We start from the raw sequence: 24,365 nt of genomic DNA on the forward strand, positions 1-24,365 counted from the left end.
ATTATTGATCTGAGGTTTGTTGCCAGGCTCGGTGCCTCTTCAGCCATAGTCCGCTGGATACAGCTGACACATAAGTCCTTTTGGTAGTCTTTTGCTAAAGGGCTGTGGCATATGGCACATACTTTATTTTTCTTTTTGCATGTAGCTTTTTTGCCTCCCTAAAAAAAGAAAAGACATAGGGAGCCCTATTACACCATTGTCTACATTCACGGAGATCACTCACCACCCAGGAAAGACCAATACCGTGCTCTGGGGCTGCGAAGGAGCGTGCGTTCTACGTTCTTTTGACCTCGAGGAATCCCTCGATCGGTGACTTGGACGGCTGCTGCTTTTGCCGCTCGAGCGGCTCTTGCGACCAGAAGCTTGTGATGGGGGCAGAGACAATGGGGACGGTGAGCGATCCTCCTGAGACGCCATTGTCACCCCTGCAGCCGCTTCTGCTCCTTCTTTAAAGTGAGTGCCCCTCATTATCCCTCCCCCCGCGACCGCCAGCCGCTTCTCCTGGCCGGCGTCGCGCCCGGCGCCATGATCGTCGCGTCCTGATGACGTCAGCGGTTGCGCTCCCAGAATCCTCTGCGCCGCTGACGTCGGACGCCGGTCTCCGCCCCCGGCTTCCCCTGCAAGCAGACGAAGGACGGGCGCGCGCGCAGGGGGAGGGCGGCACGTGGAGGAACCTCCGAAGGGAGGACATCGGGACGTGCCCGCACGAACCCGGGGCCCGGATCAGGCAACACCCCGGGGACTGCGCTACCAGCTGCCGACGGCCGGCGTCGCAGGTAAGTCAGCCCTGCAATTTAAACGCCGGGAGGGCCCTGGGTCTTTCATCCTGACAGGCGCCGCCGCTGTCAGAGGGATTCCTTTCCAGGACAGGAACCCAACTGAAGCGGGGGAGAGGTGCCGCCCCTTATGTTTCAGTAGGTTCCTGTCCTGGCGGGGCGGATCCCTCTCTCATGTGGTGCTGTCATGGGTGAAGGGAAAAATGTACTTAGAGTAAAATGTACATAAATGCATCCCCAAAGCTATGCCTGAATATATAGGAGGTTTGCTCTTAGATCTATCACTGATTTGACTTGTTAGCAATCAATCAACTAAGGTAAGACAGCAGGAGACAAATGTAGAGACAAATAAACAAGTTTGCAGGCGAACATGGATCATAAATCTCTTTTAAAAAAAAAGTGACATGAACTTACAACTTACAGGACAAGCACAGTAAGATGAATGAACTGTATACCATTACATATGCTTACTGAGATGGAATTGAAATGACAGGAGACATGCCGGACATATGCAGCAGTTGAATGAACTATATAACTGTATGAAGAGAATAGAGATGAGTGTTAGATTATGCCATGATTAACTGCAAGGTAGTTTGAAAACATGTACTTAGAATAAAATGTACATAAATGGCCCCTTACATAAATCGATACATAGCAACGACTACATGCAGTGCCTGGCACTTGATACAATGCATAGCAGACACAGATCAATAATGTAAGGGTTAGCGCCTGGAATGTGCAGGAGCTTTCTAAGACCCCGTGTTTAGGAGCATATCTAGAGTTTAGACTGCGGTGGAATTTTTATGTTTTTTTTTTGTTTTGTTTTTTTACTGCAACTGTGACATAAGAAATAAAAATGAATTTGCTGCAATGTATGAAAATTGCAGCATAAATTTACACAGTTACTCCCACTTCAAGATCTGCAAAATTAATTCCCAAAACAACATATTAATTTTTTTCACTACAATAGGCTTAAAAAAAAAAGCAGTTAGTTCGCATTTACAAACCGGACTCCCAATTAGAGAATCAACGACTTTGGAATCATTAATAACCCAACGCAAACAACCCAAAGGAATCTTTGCCAAATTATACCAAACTCCCCTAACAGACTCGGTACCTATTAAACAGGCCTATATATCAGCATGGGAGGACTTGATATTTATCTACCGGACTGGGAGGTCGAGCACATATACAAAAATACATTTGACCCATCCAAATGTGTAAAGGCCCCGTCACACTAAGCGATGGCGCTAGCAATATCGCTGTAACGTCACTGGTTTTTGTGACGCAGCAGCGATATTGCTAGCGATATCTCTGTGTCTGATACTTACCTCCGACCGCTCCCCCGCTGGTTATCGCTGATCGTGCGAGATCGTCCTGGGCCGCTTCTCGTCGTCAGCTTCCTGCTGGGCTTCCTGCTGTGACGACGAGCGACGCGTGGACGCGGGCGGGAGGACGCCAGGATCGCCTTGTCTGACAGGTAAGTAACGACCCCCGACCCCTGCGATGTCGCTGGTGAGATCTGCCTGTGTGGCAGCTCACTAGCGACCACTTAGCGATGCACCAGCGATCCATATCGTTGTCGGGATCGCTGGTGCATCGCCAAGTGTGACAGTACCTTTAGAGTCCAAGAAAACTCGTACAAGACCATTGTAAGATGGTACAACACCCCAGTAATGACGCATACATGGTGCCCCAATATTTCCCCAACCTGTTGGAGATGTACTGAAGAGAATGGGACGTTTCAGCACATTTCCTGGTCCTGCGATAAAATAAAACCATTTTGTGCAAACTACAAACCCCCCCCCCCAACCATACCTCATCTTTTTAAACTGGTCTAGCTCTGTAGAGGAATACGTGGATTTTTCTCCACGCTGCCCAAAAGATGAAGTTCCAGAAGGTTATTGAAGGTGATATCTCCTGAAGAAGGGGTTGCAAAAAACCCTGAAACGCGTTGAATAAACCATTGTTAAACTTCAATAACCTTCTGGAACTTCATCTTTTGGGCAGCTCGGACAAGAATCTACGTATTCCTCTACAGAGTTCTGCCTCATATAGTTGGTGACCGACTGGTGGATCTGTGGCAGCCCTATCTATACATGCTTTCAATATCTAATACCAGGTGAGCAGTTTTTTGGGGCAAAACCGCTTTTTTTTTTTATCTGTGGGATAAGACCCTATTTTGCGCTTGTGTCTCCCTCTTCCTTCACAATACTAAACTGGTCTAGCGACATTTCTAAGATCAAACATAATTCACTGCTTCTATTCTTATTAGCAGCGGCAAAATTAATCATTCCCATGAAATGGCGCTCTCAGAACTGCCCGAGTGTTAATGAGTGGATCCAAAAAGTAGATTTATTACATAGAAGGAATTGGTGCTTAGACACATTTTTCATGAGACAAATTTAGGATAATTTGGGCGCCGCGGGTTTCTTATAGAGAGTCTGTTGAATACCTGAAGGCAACTAGCCGAGAATCCGGAGCAGTGAGTTAGTGTTAATCAGATCTCCACTCCAAATCCCATCCAGCTATAACCACATACTAGCGCTTCATCTGCTGGGTCTCACGGAATAATCAGTCATTAACCGTCAATACCATTGCCCACCCTTGAAGGTGAAGATTACCATCGTTCTTTCCCCCCTCCCCCTTAAAACCCTTTTCTCTACTTTTATCTGTGGATCTATACTAATGTTCAATACTTCTTGTATAGGTATGTAAGCATCGGTTTAATACCCCTATGGGATACAGCGGTAGGAAAAATGTTAACAAATTGCTGTAGCATGAGGATTTGTAATTACTAATTCACAGAACCCTACTATTTAAAATTGCTATGGCTTACGGAAGAATACTGTTGTAATACCTTATTGTACTTTATGTTCATACCATGTTGTGCCACGGATTTAATTTTCATAAAAACCTAATAAAAACATATTTAAAAAGAAAATAAATACACATGTAGCAACTCTCAACTTGTCAGATAGCACAATACCTTACTAATATAGCTATGTAACACACTGTATGCCAAACTATGGATCTTTATATACACGCATCATCAGAACTACCATCATTCTAGGAATACATTACCACAACCACCATCAGTACAGGATTACATCACCAAAACTAACATCAGTGCAGGAATACATTACCGCAACCACCATCAGTACAGGATTACATCACCAAAACTAACATCAGTGCAGGAATACATTACCGCAACCACCATCAGTACAGGATTACATCACCAAAACTAACATCAGTGCAGGAATACATTACCGCAACCACCATCAGTACAGGATTACATCACCAAAACTAACATCAGTGCAGGAATACATTACCGCAACCACCATCAGTACACAACTACAGGTGTAGAACCATGGTCAGAACATGAAAACATCACAAGAGCGAGTCTCAGGATAGGAATACATTACCAGAACCACCGTCCATACTCGACTACAGAACCACAGTCAATACATGAATACATCAACAAAACAAACGTCAGTACAGAAATACTACTGTATAAAAATGGAAAATAACTACTATAATTCTGCCTCCTATGTACAAGACTATAACTGCTAAAATACTGCTCCTATGTACAAGAATATAACTACTATAATACTGCCCCTATGTACAAGAATATAACTACTATAATACTGCCCCTGTATACAATATAACTACTATAATACTGCCCCTATATACAAGAATATAACTACTATAATACTGCCCCTATGTACAAGAATATAACTACTATAATACTGCCCCTGTATACAATATAACTACTATAATACTGCCCCTATATACAAGAATATAACTACTATAATACTGCCCCTATACACAAGAATATAACTACTATGATACTGCCCCCTATGTACAAGAATATAACTACTATAATACTGCCCCTATGTACAAGAATATAACTACTATAATACTCCCTCTATGTACAAGAATATAACTACTATAATACTGCCCCCTATGTACAAGAATATATCTACTATAATACTGCCCCTACGTACAAGAATATAACTACTATAATACTGCCCCTATGTACAAGAATATAACTACTATAATACTGCTCCCTATGTACAAGAATATAACTACTATAATACTGCTCCTATATACAATATAACTACTATAATACTGCCCCTATATACAATATAACTACTATAATACTGCCCCTATATACAATATAACTACTATAATACTGCCCCTATATACAAGAATATAACTACTATAATACTGCTCCTATGTACAAGAATATAACTACTATAATACTGCCCCTATATACAAGAATATAACTACTATAATACTGCCCCTATATACAAGAATATAACTACTATAATACTGCTCCCTATGTACAAGAATATAACTACTATAATACTGCTCCTATATACAATATAACTACTATAATACTGCCCCTATATACAATATAACTACTATAATACTGCCCCTATATACAATATAACTACTATAATACTGCCCCTATATACAAGAATATAACTACTATAATACTGCCTCCTATGTACAAGAATATAACTACTATAATACTGCTCCTATATACAATATAACTACTATAATACTGCCCCTATATACAATATAACTACTATAATACTGCCCCTATATACAATATAACTACTATAATACTGCCCCTATATACAAGAATATAACTACTATAATACTGCTCCTATGTACAAGAATATAACTACTATAATACTGCCCCCTATGTACAAGAATATAACTACTATAATACTGCCCCCTATGTACAAGAATATAACTACTATAATACTGCCCCTATATACAATATAACTACTATAATACTGCCCCTATATACAAGAATATAACTACTATAATACTGCCCCTATACACAAGAATATAACTACTATGATACTGCCCCCTATGTACAAGAATATAACTACTATAATACTGCCCCTATGTACAAGAATATAACTACTATAATACTGCTCCTATATACAATATAACTACTATAATACTGCCCCTATATACAATATAACTACTATAATACTGCCCCTATATACAATATAACTACTATAATACTGCCCCTATATACAAGAATATAACTACTATAATACTGCTCCTATGTACAAGAATATAACTACTATAATACTGCCCCTATATACAAGAATATAACTACTATAATACTGCCCCTATATACAAGAATATAACTACTATAATACTGCTCCCTATGTACAAGAATATAACTACTATAATACTGCTCCTATATACAATATAACTACTATAATACTGCCCCTATATACAATATAACTACTATAATACTGCCCCTATATACAATATAACTACTATAATACTGCCCCTATATACAAGAATATAACTACTATAATACTGCCTCCTATGTACAAGAATATAACTACTATAATACTGCTCCTATATACAATATAACTACTATAATACTGCCCCTATATACAATATAACTACTATAATACTGCCCCTATATACAATATAACTACTATAATACTGCCCCTATATACAAGAATATAACTACTATAATACTGCTCCTATGTACAAGAATATAACTACTATAATACTGCCCCCTATGTACAAGAATATAACTACTATAATACTGCCCCCTATGTACAAGAATATAACTACTATAATACTGCCCCTATATACAATATAACTACTATAATACTGCCCCTATATACAAGAATATAACTACTATAATACTGCCCCTATACACAAGAATATAACTACTATGATACTGCCCCCTATGTACAAGAATATAACTACTATAATACTGCCCCTATGTACAAGAATATAACTACTATAATACTCCCTCTATGTACAAGAATATAACTACTATAATACTGCCCCTATGTACAAGAATATAACTACTATAATACTGCCCCCTATGTACAAGAATATAACAACTATAATACTGCTCCCTATGTACAAGAATATAACTACTATAATACTGCTCCCTATGTACAAGAATATAACTACTATAATACTGCTCCTATGTACAAGAATATAGCTACTATAATTCTGCTTCCTATGTACAAGAATATAACTACTATAATACTGCCCCTATATACAATATAACTACTATAATACTGCCCCTATATACAAGAATATAACTACTATAATACTGCCCCTATACACAAGAATATAACTACTATGATACTGCTCCTATGTACAAGAATATAACTACTATAATACTGCCCCTATGTACAAGAATATAACTACTATAATACTGCCCCTGTGTACAAGAATATAACTACTATAATACTCCCTCTATGTACAAGAATATAACTACTATAATACTGCCCCTATGTACAAGAATATAACTACTATAATACTGCTCCTATGTACAAGAATATAACTACAATAATACTGCCCCTGTGTACAAGAATATAACTATAATACTGCTCCCTATGTACAAGAATATACCTACTATAATACTGTCCCCTATGTACAAGAATATAACAACTATAATACTGCTCCTATGTACAAGAATATAACTACTATAATACTGCCCCTATGTACAACAATATAACTACTATAATACTGCTCCTATGTACAAGAATATAACTGCTATAATACTGCCCCTATGTACAACAATATAACTACAATAATACTGCCCCTGTGTACAAGAATATAACTATAATACTGCTCCCTATGTACAAGAATATACCTACTATAATACTGCCCCCTATGTACAAGAATATAACTATAATACTGCTCCTATGTACAAGAATATAACTACTATAATACTGCCCCTATGTACAACAATATAACTACTATAATACTGCTCCTATGTACAAGAATATAACTGCTATAATACTGCTCCTATGTACAAGAATATAACTACTATAATACTGCCCCTATGTACAACAATATAACTACTATAATACTGCTCCTATGTACAAGAATATAACTACTATAATACTCCCTCTATGTACAAGAATATAACTACTATAATACTGCCCCTATGTACAAGAATATAACTACTATAATACTGCCCCCTATGTACAAGAATATAACAACTATAATACTGCTCCCTATGTACAAGAATATAACTACTATAATACTGCTCCCTATGTACAAGAATATAACTACTATAATACTGCTCCTATGTACAAGAATATAGCTACTATAATTCTGCTTCCTATGTACAAGACTATAACTGCTAAAATACTGCCCCCTATGTACAAGAATATAACTACTATAATACTGCCCCTATGTACAAGAATATAACTACTATAATACTGCCCCTATATACAATATAACTACTATAATACTGCCCCTATATACAATATAACTACTATAATACTGCCCCTATATACAAGAATATAACTACTATAATACTGCCCCTATACACAAGAATATAACTACTATGATACTGCCCCCTATGTACAAGAATATAACTACTATAATACTCCCTCTGTGTACAAGAATATAACTACTATAATACTGCCCCTATGTACAAGAATATAACTACTATAATACTGCCCCTACGTACAAGAATATAACTACTATAATACTGCCCCTACGTACAAGAATATAACTACTATAATACTGCCTCCTATGTACAAGAATATAACTACTATAATACTGCCTCCTATGTACAAGAATATAACTACTATAATACTGCTCCTATGTGCAAGAATATAACTACTATAATACTGCCCCTATGTACAAGAATATAACTACTATAATACTGCCCCTGTGTACAAGAATATAACTATAATACTGCTCCCTATGTACAAGAATATACCTACTATAATACTGTCCCCTATGTACAAGAATATAACAACTATAATACTGCTCCCTATGTACAAGAATATAACTACTATAATACTGCTCCCTATGTACAAGAATATAACTACTATAATACTCCCTCTATGTACAAGAATATAACTACTATAATACTGCCCCTATGTAAAAGAATATAACTACTATAATACTGCCCCCATGTACAAGAATATAACTACTATAATACTGCTCCCTATGTACAAGAATATAACTACTATAATACTGCTCCTATGTACAAGAATATAACTACAATAATACTGCCCCTGTGTACAAGAATATAACTATAATACTGCCCCCTATGTACAAGAATATAACTATAATACTGCTCCTATGTACAAGAATATAACTACTATAATACTGCCCCTATGTACAACAATATAACTACTATAATACTGCTCCTATGTACAAGAATATAACTGCTATAATACTGCTCCTGTGTACAAGAATATAACTACTATAATACTGCCCCCTATGTACAAGAATATAACTACTATAATACTGCCTCCTAGCTGTGAGGTTGTGTGTTAGTAGCTCTCCTGATGTCTGGAGCAAGCCCAGGGGGAGGCCACCCTGGGCGGGGTAACTCCCCAAGCAAGGCCCAGGCTTCCAGGCCTGCACTTGGAAGTAACACCCAAGTTGTGTCTAAGGCGGATGCAAGTCCCAAAGTTGTTTCTGAGGGAAAGAAAGCTCAGAATGGAAGTAGCAGCAGCTGCAAGAAAGATGAAGCTGTGAAAGTACGTAAAGTAACGGAACAAGGAAAAGCCATGGCTGTGGGTAAGAAAGTTCCAGTTAAGCAGTCGGCCAGCCAAGGCAAGCAGAGTGAAGGACAACTAGGAGAAATCCAAAAGAAATCTACTGGTGAGAAGCTGAATGGAGGAAAGCAGCCTGCAGCTCAGGAGGTGCCATCACCATCTTCAGGTGTGCAGCTGACTCCCAGCAGACAGAGGAGAACCTCACTGGAGAGGCAGACGCTCCAGGAGAACCTGCAGCAGAAGCATGTGGTGGCCAGCATGGCGAGCTCTGGGCGCACAAGGTCGCAGTCAGGTGGCAGCAGTAAAAGTGCTGTGGAGCCTGGAGCCACGAAACCAGCGGTGGTGAAAGTTAAGGAGACGTCTGGTTTCAAGCATCCGGGGACATTGCTGAAAGCAGAATCCCAGGAGGAGACGCCATGTGCACCTGAGCTTCAGGTCACAGAGGAGATCCCAGGACTGGTCAAGAGGCTCGGTGAGTTACAGCAGCACAAAGACTTGCTGCAGAAACAGATAGACATGGGCTATAAGGTAAAGGCTGCTAATCCTGGTGGGGATCACACCTTTTGTGATCAGACTCTGAACATGCTTGGTATACAGCTGGCAAAAGTGGTGACGGACATGGACTGTGTCCTAGAGAAGATGGGGCCCCTGGCGGAGACTTATAGGAACCAGGAACTGTTTATGGCACACAAGCAGGACTCTGCAGGTTCCAGCTCAGACATTGTCCCAGGTGGGCCCCAGAAGCCGGTGCGGCCAGTGCTGCAGCCTGCAAGTTTCTGCTTCCAAAAGGGTCAAATACTGCAGCCGCAGCAGCCTGCGGCAGATCCCAAGCAGCAGCATGTTATGCAGATTCCAGCAGGTGTACCACAAGTCTCAGAATGCCCAGCACAGCAGCCTGCAGCAGATTCCAAGCAGCAGCATGGACTGCACTTTCCAGCAGAGGGACTACAAGTCTCAGAATGCCAAGCACAACAGTTGGGCAGTGGACATGTGCCGGTCATTACTGATGGTGCCCAGCAGGGCTCTGATGCTGGGGATAACTGCACTGTATCTGGGGGGCTGGGGGCTTGGGGGAGCACAGTATCTTTGGTGGACGCTGCACAGTCTGATAATGACATTGATGCTGATGATAACAATGTGCATGATAATGTCTGTGATTTCCCCCCTTTAATTTCAAGCACACAAGGTGTGGCTGCCCCTCCTGCTGCAGATCTTCACCCCGTCAGTCAACCCAATGTGACCCCGCACGGTCCCCCCAGTAATGCCTGGAGTCGTGGTGCTCCGTCCTTTACCTCTGGTACCAATTATACAGGCCAGGCGTTTAAACGGAGAAACGTCGTGCGTTTCCGGCACAGAGGTGCCAAGGAGGACCTGCCAGACAGGAGGTTTGTCATCAGGGAGCTCTTGTGCCACCAGATGGGGTTTGTGCCAGTCAGCATCCTGGCAGTGATTAATCTTCCAGACAGGCAGGGCTATGATGTCAGCTTTAAGCTCATGTCTGACCTGGACAGATTCTGGTCTAGTTTCCCCAAGTTTAGAGACACGGAGGGCTGGAGTAAGTTCAGCTTTATTCCTATCTCTAAGCCAGATACTGTCACCGTAAATGTCATCTTCTGGAATGAGTCTGTTCCACCGCAGGACATTGTGGTGTGGCTCCGGAGGCATTGTGACCTGGTCTCTAACCTCACCAAAAGCAGAGACAGTGATGGGATCTGGACAGGAGGGTGGCGGGTTTTGGTGAAGCTGCGCCAATGCAATAACATCACGGCCCATTTACCTTTATTGGGAGGGAGAGGGGTGTGTGTTTCTATCCTGGGCAGCCTCGTAAGTGCTTTAAATGTGGCAAGGCAGGTCACCTGGCAAATACCTGTACTGTGGTGAAGTGCAGCCTGTGTGGGGAGGTCGGCCATCTAGCTGCAGACTGCCAGAACATCAGGTGCAACCTCTGTGGGAAGATCGGTCACCCTCACAGGGACTGTCCAGACGCCTGGCACAATATCTGTAAGGACTTTCCTGACGAGGACTTGGTGGCAGGGGCAGAGATTCTGGAGGAGGCAGCTTTACTGTCAGGGGAAATACTGACCAGACCAGAGGTCCACCAGGGGTCTACTCAGCTAACACCAGAGCAGCAGGGTTCAGAGAGAGAACAGGGGAGTATGGAGGTTGTACCTCAGGGGCAGCGGTCACAGGAAGGCATTACTTCAGTGCTACCATCTGTGTCTGAAGAGTATAGCAATAATCAGAAAAGGAAGAAAAAGGACAAGGCCTCCCGTAAACCTGAGGGGTATGACACTGGCCAAGGAGCCGGGAAGAAATTCCAGAGTTCTGCAGGTGTAATGGTCGTATCTAACAGGTTTGATGTTCTGTCTGAGTCTGACGGCGATTTTGAAGATGATCTTAAAAGAATTGACGCAGATTGTGATAGGGACGTAGAGGACTGTCCTCCGCCAAAGCGGAAGCCCTTACCTGAGGGCACTCGGGAAGAGTCTGAGATGGAGACCGGTGGTGAACAGAGTAACTCCGACTCAGATCTGTGACGCTGTCAACCAGACAATGTCGAAACTCAGATAGGGAAAATCATTAGGAGAAATTAGGAAATGTTAAGATAGAGAAGGATGAGTCACTGGGTAGGAACATGATGAGCTCTGTTTGCAAAGTGTTTTTTTTTTTTTTTTTCTCTCCTCAAACTAGGAGTATGGACTCTAAGTTAATTTGATATGTATAAACTGGATATGTAATGAATGTATGTACAATCCAAGTGAATTCAGTTTTGTATTATTGGAGGAATGTTATTTGTATTTGTTTGGTTTTTACAATAAAAATTTCCCCCTATGTACAAGAATATAACTACTATAATACTGCCCCCTATGTACAAGAATATAACTACTATAATACTGCCCCTATATACAAGAATATAACTACTATAATACTGCTCCTATATACAAGAATATAACTACTATAATACTGCCCCCTATATACAAGAATATAACTACTATAATACTGCCCCCTATGTACAAGAATATAACTACAATAATACTGCCCCTATGTACAAGAATATAACTACTATAATACTGCCCCCTATGTACAAGAATATAACTGCTATAATACTGCCCCTATGTACAAGAATATAACTACTATAATACTGCCCCCTATGTACAAGAATATAACTACTATAATACTGCCCCTATGTACAAGAATATAACTACTATAATACTGCCCCCTATGTACAAGAATATAACTACTATAATACTGCCCCCTATGTACAAGAATATAACTGCTATAATACTGCCCCTATGTACAAGAATATAACTACTATAATACTGCCCCCTATGTACAAGAATATAACTACTATAATACTGCCCCTATGTACAAGAATATAACTGCTATAATACTGCCCCCTATGTACAAGAATATAACTACTATAATACTGCCCCCTATGTACAAGAATATAACTACTATAATACTGCCCCCTATGTACAAGAATATAACTACTATAATACTGCCCCTATGTACAAGAATATAACTACTATAATACTGCCCCCTATGTACAAGAATATAACTACTATAATACTGCCCCCTATGTACAAGAATATAACTGCTATAATACTGCCCCTATGTACAAGAATATAACTACTATAATACTGCCCCCTATGTACAAGAATATAACTACTATAATACTGCCCCTATGTACAAGAATATAACTGCTATAATACTGCCCCCTATGTACAAGAATATAACTACTATAATACTGCCCCCTATGTACAAGAATATAACTACTATAATACTGCTCCCTATGTACAAGAATATAACTACTATAATACTGCTCCTATGTACAAGAATATAACTACTATAATACTGCCCCCTATGTACAAGAATATAACTACTATAATACTGCCCCCTATGTACAAGAATATAACTACTATAATACTGCTCCTATGTACAAGAATATAACTACTATAATACTGCTCCCTATGTACAAGAATATAACTACTATAATACTGCTCCTATGTACAAGAATATAACTACTATAATACTGCCCCCTATGTACAAGAATATAACTATTATAATACTGCCCCCTATGTACAAGAATATAACTACTATAATACTGCCCCCTATGTACAAGAATATAACTACTATAATACTGCCCCCTATGTACAAGAATATAACTACTATAATACTGCCCCTATGTACAAGAATATAACTACTATAATACTGCCCCCTATGTACAAGAATATAACTACTATAATACTGCCCCCTATGTACAAGAATATAACTACTATAATACTGCCCCCTATGTACAAGAATATAACTACTATAATACTGCCCCCTATGTACAAGAATATAACTGCTATAATACTGCCCCTATGTACAAGAATATAACTAAAATAATACTGCCCCCTATGTACAAGAATATAACTACTATAATACTGCCCCTATGTACAAGAATATAACTGCTATAATACTGCCCCCTATGTACAAGAATATAACTACTATAATACTGCCCCCTATGTACAAGAATATAACTACTATAATACTGCCCCCTATGTACAAGAATATAACTACTATAATACTGCCCCCTATGTACAAGAATATAACTACTATAATACTGCTCCTATGTACAAGAATATAACTACTATAATACTGCTCCCTATGTACAAGAATATAACTATAATACTGCTCCTATGTACAAGAATATAACTACTATAATACTGCCCCCTATGTACAAGAATATAACTACTATAATACTGCTCCTATGTACAAGAATATAACTACAATAATACTGCCCCTGTGTACAAGAATATAACTACTATAATACTGCCCCCTATGTACAAGAATATAACTACTATAATACTGCCCCCTATGTACAAGAATATAACTACTATAATACTGCCCCCAATGTACAAGAATATAACTACTGTAAAACTGCCCCCTATGTACAAGAATATAACTACTATAATACAGCTCCTATGTACAAGGATATAACTACTATAATACTGCTCCCTATGTACAAGGATATAACTACTATAATACTGCTCCTATGTACAAGAATATAACTACTATAATACTGCTCCCTATGTACAAGAATATAACTACTATAATACTGCTCCTATGTACAAGAATATAACTACTATAATACTTCCCCCTATCTACAAGAATATAACTACTATAATACTGCCCCCTATCTACAAGAATATAACTACTATAATACTGCCCCTATGTACAAGAATATAACTACTATAATATTACTCCTATGTACAAGAATATAACTACTATAATACTGCCCCTATGTACAAGAATATAACTACTATAATACTGCCCCTATGTACAAGAATATAACTACTATAATATTACTCCTATGTACAAGAATATAACTACTATAATACTGCCCCTATGTACAAGAATATAACTACTATAATACTGCTCCCTATGTTCAAGAATATAACTACTATAATACTGCTCCCTATGTTCAAGAATATAACTACTATAATATTACTCCTATGTACAAGAATATAACTACTATAATACTGCCCCTATGTACAAGAATATAACTGCTATAATACTGCTCCTATGTACAAGAATCTAACTGCTATAATACTGCTCCTATGTATAAGAATATAACTACTATAATACTGCCCCCTATGTACAAGAATATAACTACTATAATACTGCCCCCTATGTACAAGAATATAACTACTATAATACTGCCCCCTATGTACAAGAATATAACTACTATAATACTGCCCCCTATGTACAAGAATATAACTACTATAATACTGCCCCCTATGTACAAGAATATAACTACTATAATACTGCCCCCTATGTACAAGAATATAACTACTATAATACTGCCCCCTATGTACAAGAATATAACTACTATAATATTGCTCCTATGTACAAGAATATAACTACTATAATACTGCTCCTATGTACAAGAATATAACTACTATAATACTGCCCCCTATGTACAAGAATATAACTACTATAATACTGCCCCCTATGTACAAGAATATAACTACTATAATACTGCCCCCTATGTACAAGAATATAACTACTATAATACTGCCCCTATGTACAAGAATATAACTACTATAATACTGCTCCTATGTACAAGAATATAACTACTATAATACTGCCCCCTATGTACAAGAATATAACTACTATAATACTGCCCCCTATGTACAAGAATATAACTACTATAATATTGCTCCTATGTACAAGAATATAACTACTATAATACTGCTCCTATGTACAAGAATATAACTACTATAATACTGCTCCTATGTACAAGAATATAACTACTATAATACTGCTCCTATGTACAAGAATATAACTACTATAATACTGCCCCTATGTACAAGAATATAACTACTATAATACTGCCCCTATGTACAAGAATATAACTACTATAATACTGCCCCCTATGTACAAGAATATAACTACTATAATACTGCCCCCTATGTACAAGAATATAACTACTATAATACTGCTCCTATGTACAAGAATATAACTACTATAATACTGCCCCCTATGTACAAGAATATAACTACTATAATACTGCCCCCTATGTACAAGAATATAACTACTATAATATTGCTCCTATGTACAAGAATATAACTACTATAATACTGCTCCTATGTACAAGAATATAACTACTATAATACTGCCCCTATGTACAAGAATATAACTACTATAATACTGCTCCCTATGTACAAGAATATAACTACTATAATACTGCCCCTATGTACAAGAATATAACTACTATAATACTGCCCCCTATGTACAAGAATATAACTACTATAATACTGCCCCCTATGTACAAGAATATAACTACTATAATACTGCCCCCTATGTACAAGAATATAACTACTATAATACTGCCCCTATGTACAAGAACCAGAATCACCATCAGTACACATCTACAGAAGCAAAACTACTGTCAGAACATAAATACACCACCAGAAGATGAATACATCACCAGGCTTTCTGTTATAGGGTCAGCAGCAGATGGCGGCCATCATTACCTGCATGCAGCCCCCTCCAGTCTGAGCCTGGAGCTCCTGCCCGCTCACACCCTAGCCCCACAGGACCTACCATCAGGTTAGTCTGTATATGGCAGCCCATCATTAATAATTGCAATGTGTTATGCCATACTGTCTTGCTGACCTTTCAGCTTTGGTTCTCCCCTTTATAATATCCTGTTTTTTACCTCCACAGAATCTTCTGATCCATCACTGTCATCACCACCCATCACCACAGGGGGCACCATTTCCGTCCTGCACCGCACCGTCATCGCCAAGAAAGAGATCTTATAGGATGTGGAGCCGTCATATTCAGGGACAGATTGTGTTAACCTGTGTTTTTCAGAAAGGAGAATTGACCTGAACGTCATAAAGGAGGATGATGACAATCGCATCTGATATGTGAACTGTTAATAGATGGGAATCACCCCTATCCCACCGGAAAGTCACCACATTCCTGAACGGAGCCAGAGAGGACGACATACGGTGAGATGGTAGATTTTATTACTCACCGACTGCAACAAGGACTGAACCCGATAATCCACAACCCCAAGAAAAGCAAATTGCTGACATCAGGAGCTCAGAAAAGAAGAGAAACGGCGGAAGAAAAAAATCTCACAAGATCTACAGAACATAAAAACAGATAAATCATCACATTCACACGCGTATGACCGCACAATGCGAGCGGCACAAAAGCATTAAATACTGACACCCCGAGGTGTGCAATCTGCAATACGGAAGTGTCTGCATTAAATATATCTACCCAAAAGAATGAATCCTCACTGTAACCAATATAATACTGCTCCTACGTACAAGAATATAACTACTATAATACTGCTCATATACAAGAATATAACTACTATAATACTGCCCCCTATGTACAAGAAAATAACTACTATAATACTGCCCCCTATGTACAAGAATATAACTACTATAATACTGCCCCCTATATACAAGAATATAACTACTATAATACTGCCCCTATGTACAAGAATATAACTACTATAATACTGCCCCCTATGTACAAGAATATAACTACTATAATACTGCCCCCTATGTACAAGAATATAACTACTATAATACTGCCCCCTATGTACAAGAATATAACTACTATAATACTGCCCCCTATGTACAAGAATATAACTACTATAATACTGCCCCCTATGTACAAGAATATAACTACTATAATACTGCCCCCTATGTACAAGAATATAACTACTATAATACTGCCCCCTATATACAAGAATATAACTACTATAATACTGCCCCTATGTACAAGAATATAACTACTATAATACTGCCCCCTATGTACAAGAATATAACTACTATAATACTGCCCCCTATGTACAAGAATATAACTACTATAATACTGCCCCCTATGTACAAGAATATAACTACTATAATACTGCCCCCTATGTACAAAAACATAACTACTATAATACTGCCCCTATGTACAAGAACATAACTACTATAATACTGCCCCTATGTACAAGAACATAACTACTATAATACTGCCCCTATGTACAAGAATATAACTACTATAACACTGCTCCTATGTACAAGAATATAACTACTATAATACTGCTCCCTATATATAAGAATATAACTACTATAATACTGCCCCTATGTACAAGAATATAACTACTATAACACTGCTCCTATGTACAAGAATATAACTACTATAATACTGCTCCCTATATACAAGAATATAACTACTATAATACTGCCCCCTATATACAAGAATATAACTACTATAATACTGCTCCTATGTACAAGAACATAACTACTATAATACTGCCCCCTATGTACAAGAATATAACTACTATAATACTGCTCCCTATGTACAAGAATATAACTACTATAATACTGCTCCTATGTACAAGAATATAACTACTATAATACTGCTCCTATGTACAAGAATATAACTACTATAATACTGCTCCTATGTACAAGAATATAACTACTATAATACTGCCCCTATGTGGATGAATATAACTACTCTAACACTGCTCCTATGTTCAAGAATATAACTACTATAATGCTGCCCCCTATGTATAAGAATATAACTACTATAATACTGCCCCTATGTACAAGAACATAACTACTATGATACTTCACCTATGTACAAGAATATAACAACTATAATCCTGCCCCTATGTATAAGAATATAACTACTATAATACTTCCCCTATGTACAAGAACATAACTACTATGATACTGCCCCCTATGTACAAGAACATAACTACTATAATACTGCCCTCTATGTACAAGAATATAACTACTATAATACTGCTCCTATGTACAAGAATATAACTACTATAATACTGACCCCTATATACAAGAATATAACTACTATAATACTGCTCCTATGTACAAGAATATAACTAGTATAATACTGCCCCCTATGTACAAGAATATAACTACTATAATACTGCCCCCTATGTACAAGAATATAACTACTATAATACTGCCCCCTATGTACAAGAATATAACTACTATAATACTGCCCCCTATGTACAAGAATATAACTACTATAATACTGCCCCCTATGTACAAGAATATAACTACTATAATACTGCCCCCTATGTACAAGAATATAACTACTATAATACTGGCCCCTATGTACAAGAATATAACTACTATAATACTGGCCCCTATGTACAAGAATATAACTACTATAATACTGCCCCTATGTACAAGAATATAACTACTATGATACTGCCCCCTATGTACAAGAATATAACTACTATAATACTGGCCCCTATGTACAACAATATAACTACTATAACACTGCCCCTATGTACAAGAATATAACTACAATACTGCCCCCTATGTACAAGAATATAACGACTATAATACTGCCCCTATGTACAACAATATAACTACTATAACACTGCCCCTATGTACAAGAATATAACTACTATAACACTGCCCCTATGTACAAGAATATAACTACTATGATACTGCCCCCTATGTACAAGAATATAACTACTATAACACTGCCCCTATGTACAAGAATATAACTACTATAATACTGCCCCCTATGTACAAGAATATAACTACTATAACACTGCCCCTATGTACAAGAATATAACTACTATGATACTGCTCCTATGTACAAGATTATAACTACTATAATACTGCCCCTATATACAAGAATATAACTACTATGATACTGCTCCTATGTACAAGAATATAACTACTATAATACTGCCCCTATATACAAGAATATAACTACTATAATACTGCTCCTATGTACAAGACTATAACTACTATAATACTGCCCCCTATGTACAAGAATATAACTACTATAATACTGCTCCTATGTACAAGATTATAACTACTATAATACTGCCCCCTGTATACAGGTATATTAGGGCTATAATACTGCCCCCTGTATACAGGTGTATTAAGGCTATAATACTGCCCCCTGTATACAGGTATATTAGGGCTATAATACTGCCCCCTGTATACAGGTATATTAGGGCTATAATACTGCCCCCTGTATACAGGTATATTAGGGCTATAATACTGCCCCCTGTATACAGGTATATTAGGGCTATAATACTGCCCCCTGTATACGGGTATATTAGGGCTGTAATACTGCCCCCTGTATACAGGTATATTAGGGCTATAATACTGCCCCCTGTATACAGGTATATTAGGGCTATAATACTGCCCCCTGTATACAGGTATATTAGGGCTATAATACTGCCCCCTGTATACAGGTATATTAGGGCTATAATACTGCCCCCTGTATACAGGTATATTAGGGCTATAATACTGCCCTCTGTATACAGGTACATTAGGGCTATAATACTGCCCCCTGTATACAGGTATATTAGGGCTATAATACTGCCCCCTGTATACAGGTATATTAGGGCTATAATACTGCCCTCTGTTTACGGGTGTAGTACGGCTATAATACTGCCCTCTGTTTACGGGTGTAGTACGGCTATAATACTGCCCTCTGTTTACGGGTGTAGTACGGCTATAATACTGCTCCCTGTATACAGGTATATTACAGCTATAATACTGCCCCCTGTATACGGGTATATTACAGCTATAATACTGCCCCCTGTATACGGGTGTAGTACGGCTATAATACTGCCCCCTGTATACAGGTATATTACAGCTATAATACTGCCCCCTGTATACTGGTATATTACAGCTATAACACTGCCCCCTGTATACGGGTGTAGTACGGCTATAATACTGCCCCCTGTATACAGGTATATTACAGCTATAATACTGCCCCCTGTATACTGGTATATTACAGCTATAATACTGCCCCCTGTATACGGGTATATTACAGCTATAATACTGCCCCCTGTATACGGGTGTAGTATGGCTATAATACTGCTCCCTGTATACAGGTATATTACAGCTATAATACTGCCCCCTGTATACGGGTATATTACAGCTATAATACTGCCCCCTGTATACGGGTATATTACAGCTATAATACTGCTCCCTGTATACAGGTATATTACAGCTATAATACTGCCCCCTGTATACGGGTATATTACAGCTATAATACTGCTCCCTGTATACAGGTATATTACAGCTATAATACTGCCCCCTGTATACGGGTATATTACAGCTATAATACTGCCCCCTGTATACGGGTATATTACAGCTATAATACTGCCCCCTGTATACGGGTGTAGTACGGCTATAATACTGCCCCCTGTATACAGGTATATTACAGCTATAACACTGCCCCCTGTATACGGGTATATTACAGCTATAATACTGCCCCCTGTATACGGGTGTAGTACGGCTAGGATACTGGTGAGATACACTTGATATTGGGATGTGTCACTCACCCGGTGCTGACGTCTCATCCTTGGCGCCTCCTTGCTGAGTATCTAGACCTGGAGGGATGACAGACGGATGTTAGGTACGCTGTATCTAACCAGTAGAGATAGCGCCAGTCACTTCCTTACCTTTGGTGGTGAGATGCAGGAGGCTCTCCTCCCTGCACATGACAGCAGCCGTCCCGTCCTCAGGCTCTGGGTGTCACTGACAGTAAGCAGAGAGGAGGATGTCATCCTGTGCTGGCCCGGTGTTCTGCAGCAGCGCTCGTTACACATGGCGGGCGGCGGGGTTAACCCTTCATGACTCCTTTTCCTCCAGATGAACTTGTGGAGGATGAAGACAAGTAAAACCTTCCAGGTGTCAAATCTCTTAATCCCGTCACTATGGAGACGGACGACTGCGCCGATAATCCCACACCGTCGCTGACACATGGGGCCGACCGTCCCAGCACGCAAAACACCCTGGTTAGGAAGACGATGGGAGTAGTGGTCCGGGCAGCAGTTCCGCAGGAGGGTCTCTATTGGAGTGCAAGCTCTTGTGTCTGACTCCTGCACTTCACATTAATACATACGTTTGGGGACTTTCCTAAGATCTCTGCTTGCTGTCTGGCACCTGAACATTCTTGTCCCCATGATTCTCACAGCTGAGCCTTTGTTACAGTTGGATCCCATGAAGATTCTAAACCCGCAGCACAAACTTCCTTCTATTCCTGGATTGATACATTGTAACAAACCCCCAACTGTGAAAAGCTTCGGATCAGGAGGAGTTTTCAGCCTCTGGATGTAGATGAGAACATTTCGCCATATTGAAGGGTCGTCCAGACCCCCACAAAAATCCTTACATTATACAAGACACCATTTATCACAGGCAGCCGATCTCCTGCCTCAGAAAGAGCCCTAGAGGAAATGTCTCCAGCCAGCAGCGATCAGAGTGGTGTGTGAAGGGGGCTGGCTAACATGGCCCCCTCCTAAAATCACAGTATAAACAGAAGGGGGCTGTCTGCTCCTGTCAATACCCAAGCCCCCCCATCTATTATAGCCGAGGTATAGAAAGAAGGGGGCCGGCTTAGGTAGATAGGAGCAGAGGGCCCGTCACAGCCTGCTCTGGTCGCTGCCGACACAGAAAACTGGAAGGATCGGCCATCTCAAGTTTAAAGTGGCAAATAAACTTCTTAAAAACTTTTTAGAACCTGTTTAGTGGCTTTGATCGGTGGGTTCAGCAGGTGACGCTCGGTTGTGTGAACAGCGACTACAACACACGAGAACTGTCAGAAGTTTCCAAACTTTTTCATGGCTTGGTTACAACTGTAGTGTTAACGTTTCGCTTTGAGACTTATGGGAAAGTCACAGAACTTCTCATCCAGCTATGTAACTTCACCCGGAGACATTTCTAAGAACATTGCTGCAGGTGAGGCCGGGATGCGGGGTGGGGATGAATCAATGACGACGGCTGCACAAAGTCGACTACACTAATATTCCCAAACTGTCTATTTCCAGTAGTAGCGCCCCTCCCATGTGCAGCCGCCATCTTCACCACAGAGCCAGCGCCATCTACAGAGACAAACGAGTTCAATACTTTATTTCACAAATCAGTGCATAAGAGAACTCCCATCATCAACAGCTTCAGACCCCCATACATCAGAACGGCGATCCCAGGATGATGGATTTACAATGAGGAGGGAATGACGGCAGCCGGCGCCGCGCCCGAGTGCAGAGGATAAGGTCATGCTGGGACATTAGTGTCTTAAATGGGCCATGAGCAGGAGAAGCAGCGACTACTCTACGCGAGGCCGCTCATCCTGGTCATCGACTGACTGAGCAACAGCCTACACCTCAACAAACCAGACAGCGCGATACACAGCCAGCCCCCCCCGGTACTGCACGGCAGAGCCAGCCTCCCCCCCCCCCCCCCCCCCGTACTGCACGACAGAGCCAGGACCCCCCCCATACTGCACGACAAAGCCAGCCCCCCCCCGTACTGCACGACAAAGCCAGCCCCCCACCATACTGCATGGCAGAGCCAGCCCCCCACCATACTGCATGGCAGAGCCAGCCCCCACCATACTGCACGGCAGAGCCAGCCCCCACCCCCATACTGCACGGCAGAGCCAGCCCCCACCCCCATACTGCACGGCAGAGCCAGCCCCCACCCCCATACTGCACGGCAGAGCCAGCCCCCACCCCCATACTGCACGGCAGAGCCAGCCCCCACCATACTGCACGGCAGAGCCAGCCCCCTGTACGACATAGCAGTGCCAGCCCCGTGTACTGCACAGCCAGCCCCCCAACAGCATTGCACAGCCAGCTACCACCCAGATTACAAATTGTGCCCCCTTTCTGCCCAGGCAGCCCCCAGTATGGCTTGGCCAGCTCCCCATTTACACATCATGTAACACTATGCATTGTACTCCTGCCACATCCAGAGCTGCATCCACAGCCCTGCTGGATTAGGCTAGTTTCACACTAGCGTATGGAGGAGATGCGGACTTCCTCCGTGAAGCTCCGCCCCTGCCATACCCTATCTTTAGCATTGGGTACGCAGGCCATGCCGATGTATGTGGATGCCTCTGCATGCGTCATTTTGACGGTGCGGCGACCGCAACAAAATCCAATATGTTGCGTTCGGCGCAGGTCGCCTCATAGTCAAAACGACGCATGCGGAGGCATCCGCATACATCGGCATCGCCTGCGTACCCAATGCTAAAGATAGGGTACGCAGGCCGCATGCCGACGGAGGCGGAGCTGACCGGAGGAGGCGGAGCTTCACGAAGGAAATCCGCCTCCCTCCGCAGCTCCTCCATACGCTAGTGTGAAACTAGCTTCACTGTTAGCGCTCAGGCTGATGCAGACAAACAAGTCAGGAGGGACGCGCTCTGCTTGTTCAGTGTCTGTGCAGAACATGCTCTGCTGCATTGTGGTACCTGTAGTACTGCTGTCTGGGACATTAATCTAGGACACTGCATAATGGGAGTTGTAGTGTCCCGTCATACATCAATGCATTAGGTGCCTGTGCCAAAGCAGTGACATTTTAGTGTACTGTTGACTAGCCGTGTTGTGAATGCAGCTCTGGATGTGACTGGAGAATAACAGCTGATACAACAGAATTGTGAATGCAGCTCTGGATGTGACTGGTGTTTCCCAACTGAACAAGTCTTAGTAGAAGATTTAACCATTAATATGACTAACATGACTTGTAAGGTGGAGCCGATGCTGCCC

At 40.5% G+C, this 24,365-nt stretch overlaps 1 protein-coding gene and 1 long non-coding RNA gene across 4 annotated transcripts in view; one reads left to right on the top strand and one right to left on the bottom strand.

The window, feature by feature from the left end:
- LOC141058691 (hepatocyte nuclear factor 4-beta-like) overlaps window positions 1-17,101 on the top strand; it is a 42,882-nt gene extending 25,781 nt beyond the window's left edge. For both annotated transcript variants that reach the window (XM_073554871.1, XM_073554872.1), the window contains 2 exons: window positions 16,304-16,408; window positions 16,526-17,101. In XM_073554871.1, coding sequence (XP_073410972.1) covers window positions 16,304-16,408; window positions 16,526-16,623 — 203 coding nt within the window. In that variant the 3' untranslated portion in view covers window positions 16,624-17,101. The remainder of the gene's footprint in view (window positions 1-16,303; window positions 16,409-16,525) is intronic.
- A 5,600-nt stretch (window positions 17,102-22,701) lies between these two features.
- On the bottom strand, window positions 22,702-23,303 carry LOC141058694 (uncharacterized). 2 transcript variants are annotated; one of them, XR_012222277.1, is made up of 2 exons: window positions 23,175-23,303; window positions 22,702-23,044 (listed from the first exon to the last, which is right to left on the bottom strand). It is a non-coding gene; the product is annotated as an uncharacterized lncRNA (long non-coding RNA). The 2 variants fall into 2 exon arrangements; XR_012222276.1 differs by having other exon boundaries at window positions 23,146-23,270.
- Window positions 23,304-24,365: the final 1,062 nt, after the last annotated feature.

This window comes from Dendrobates tinctorius, unplaced genomic scaffold (genome assembly GCF_039654945.1).
Source record: "Dendrobates tinctorius isolate UK_male_01 unplaced genomic scaffold, ASM3965494v1 ptg000214l, whole genome shotgun sequence".
Taxonomy (NCBI): domain Eukaryota; kingdom Metazoa; phylum Chordata; class Amphibia; order Anura; family Dendrobatidae; genus Dendrobates; species Dendrobates tinctorius.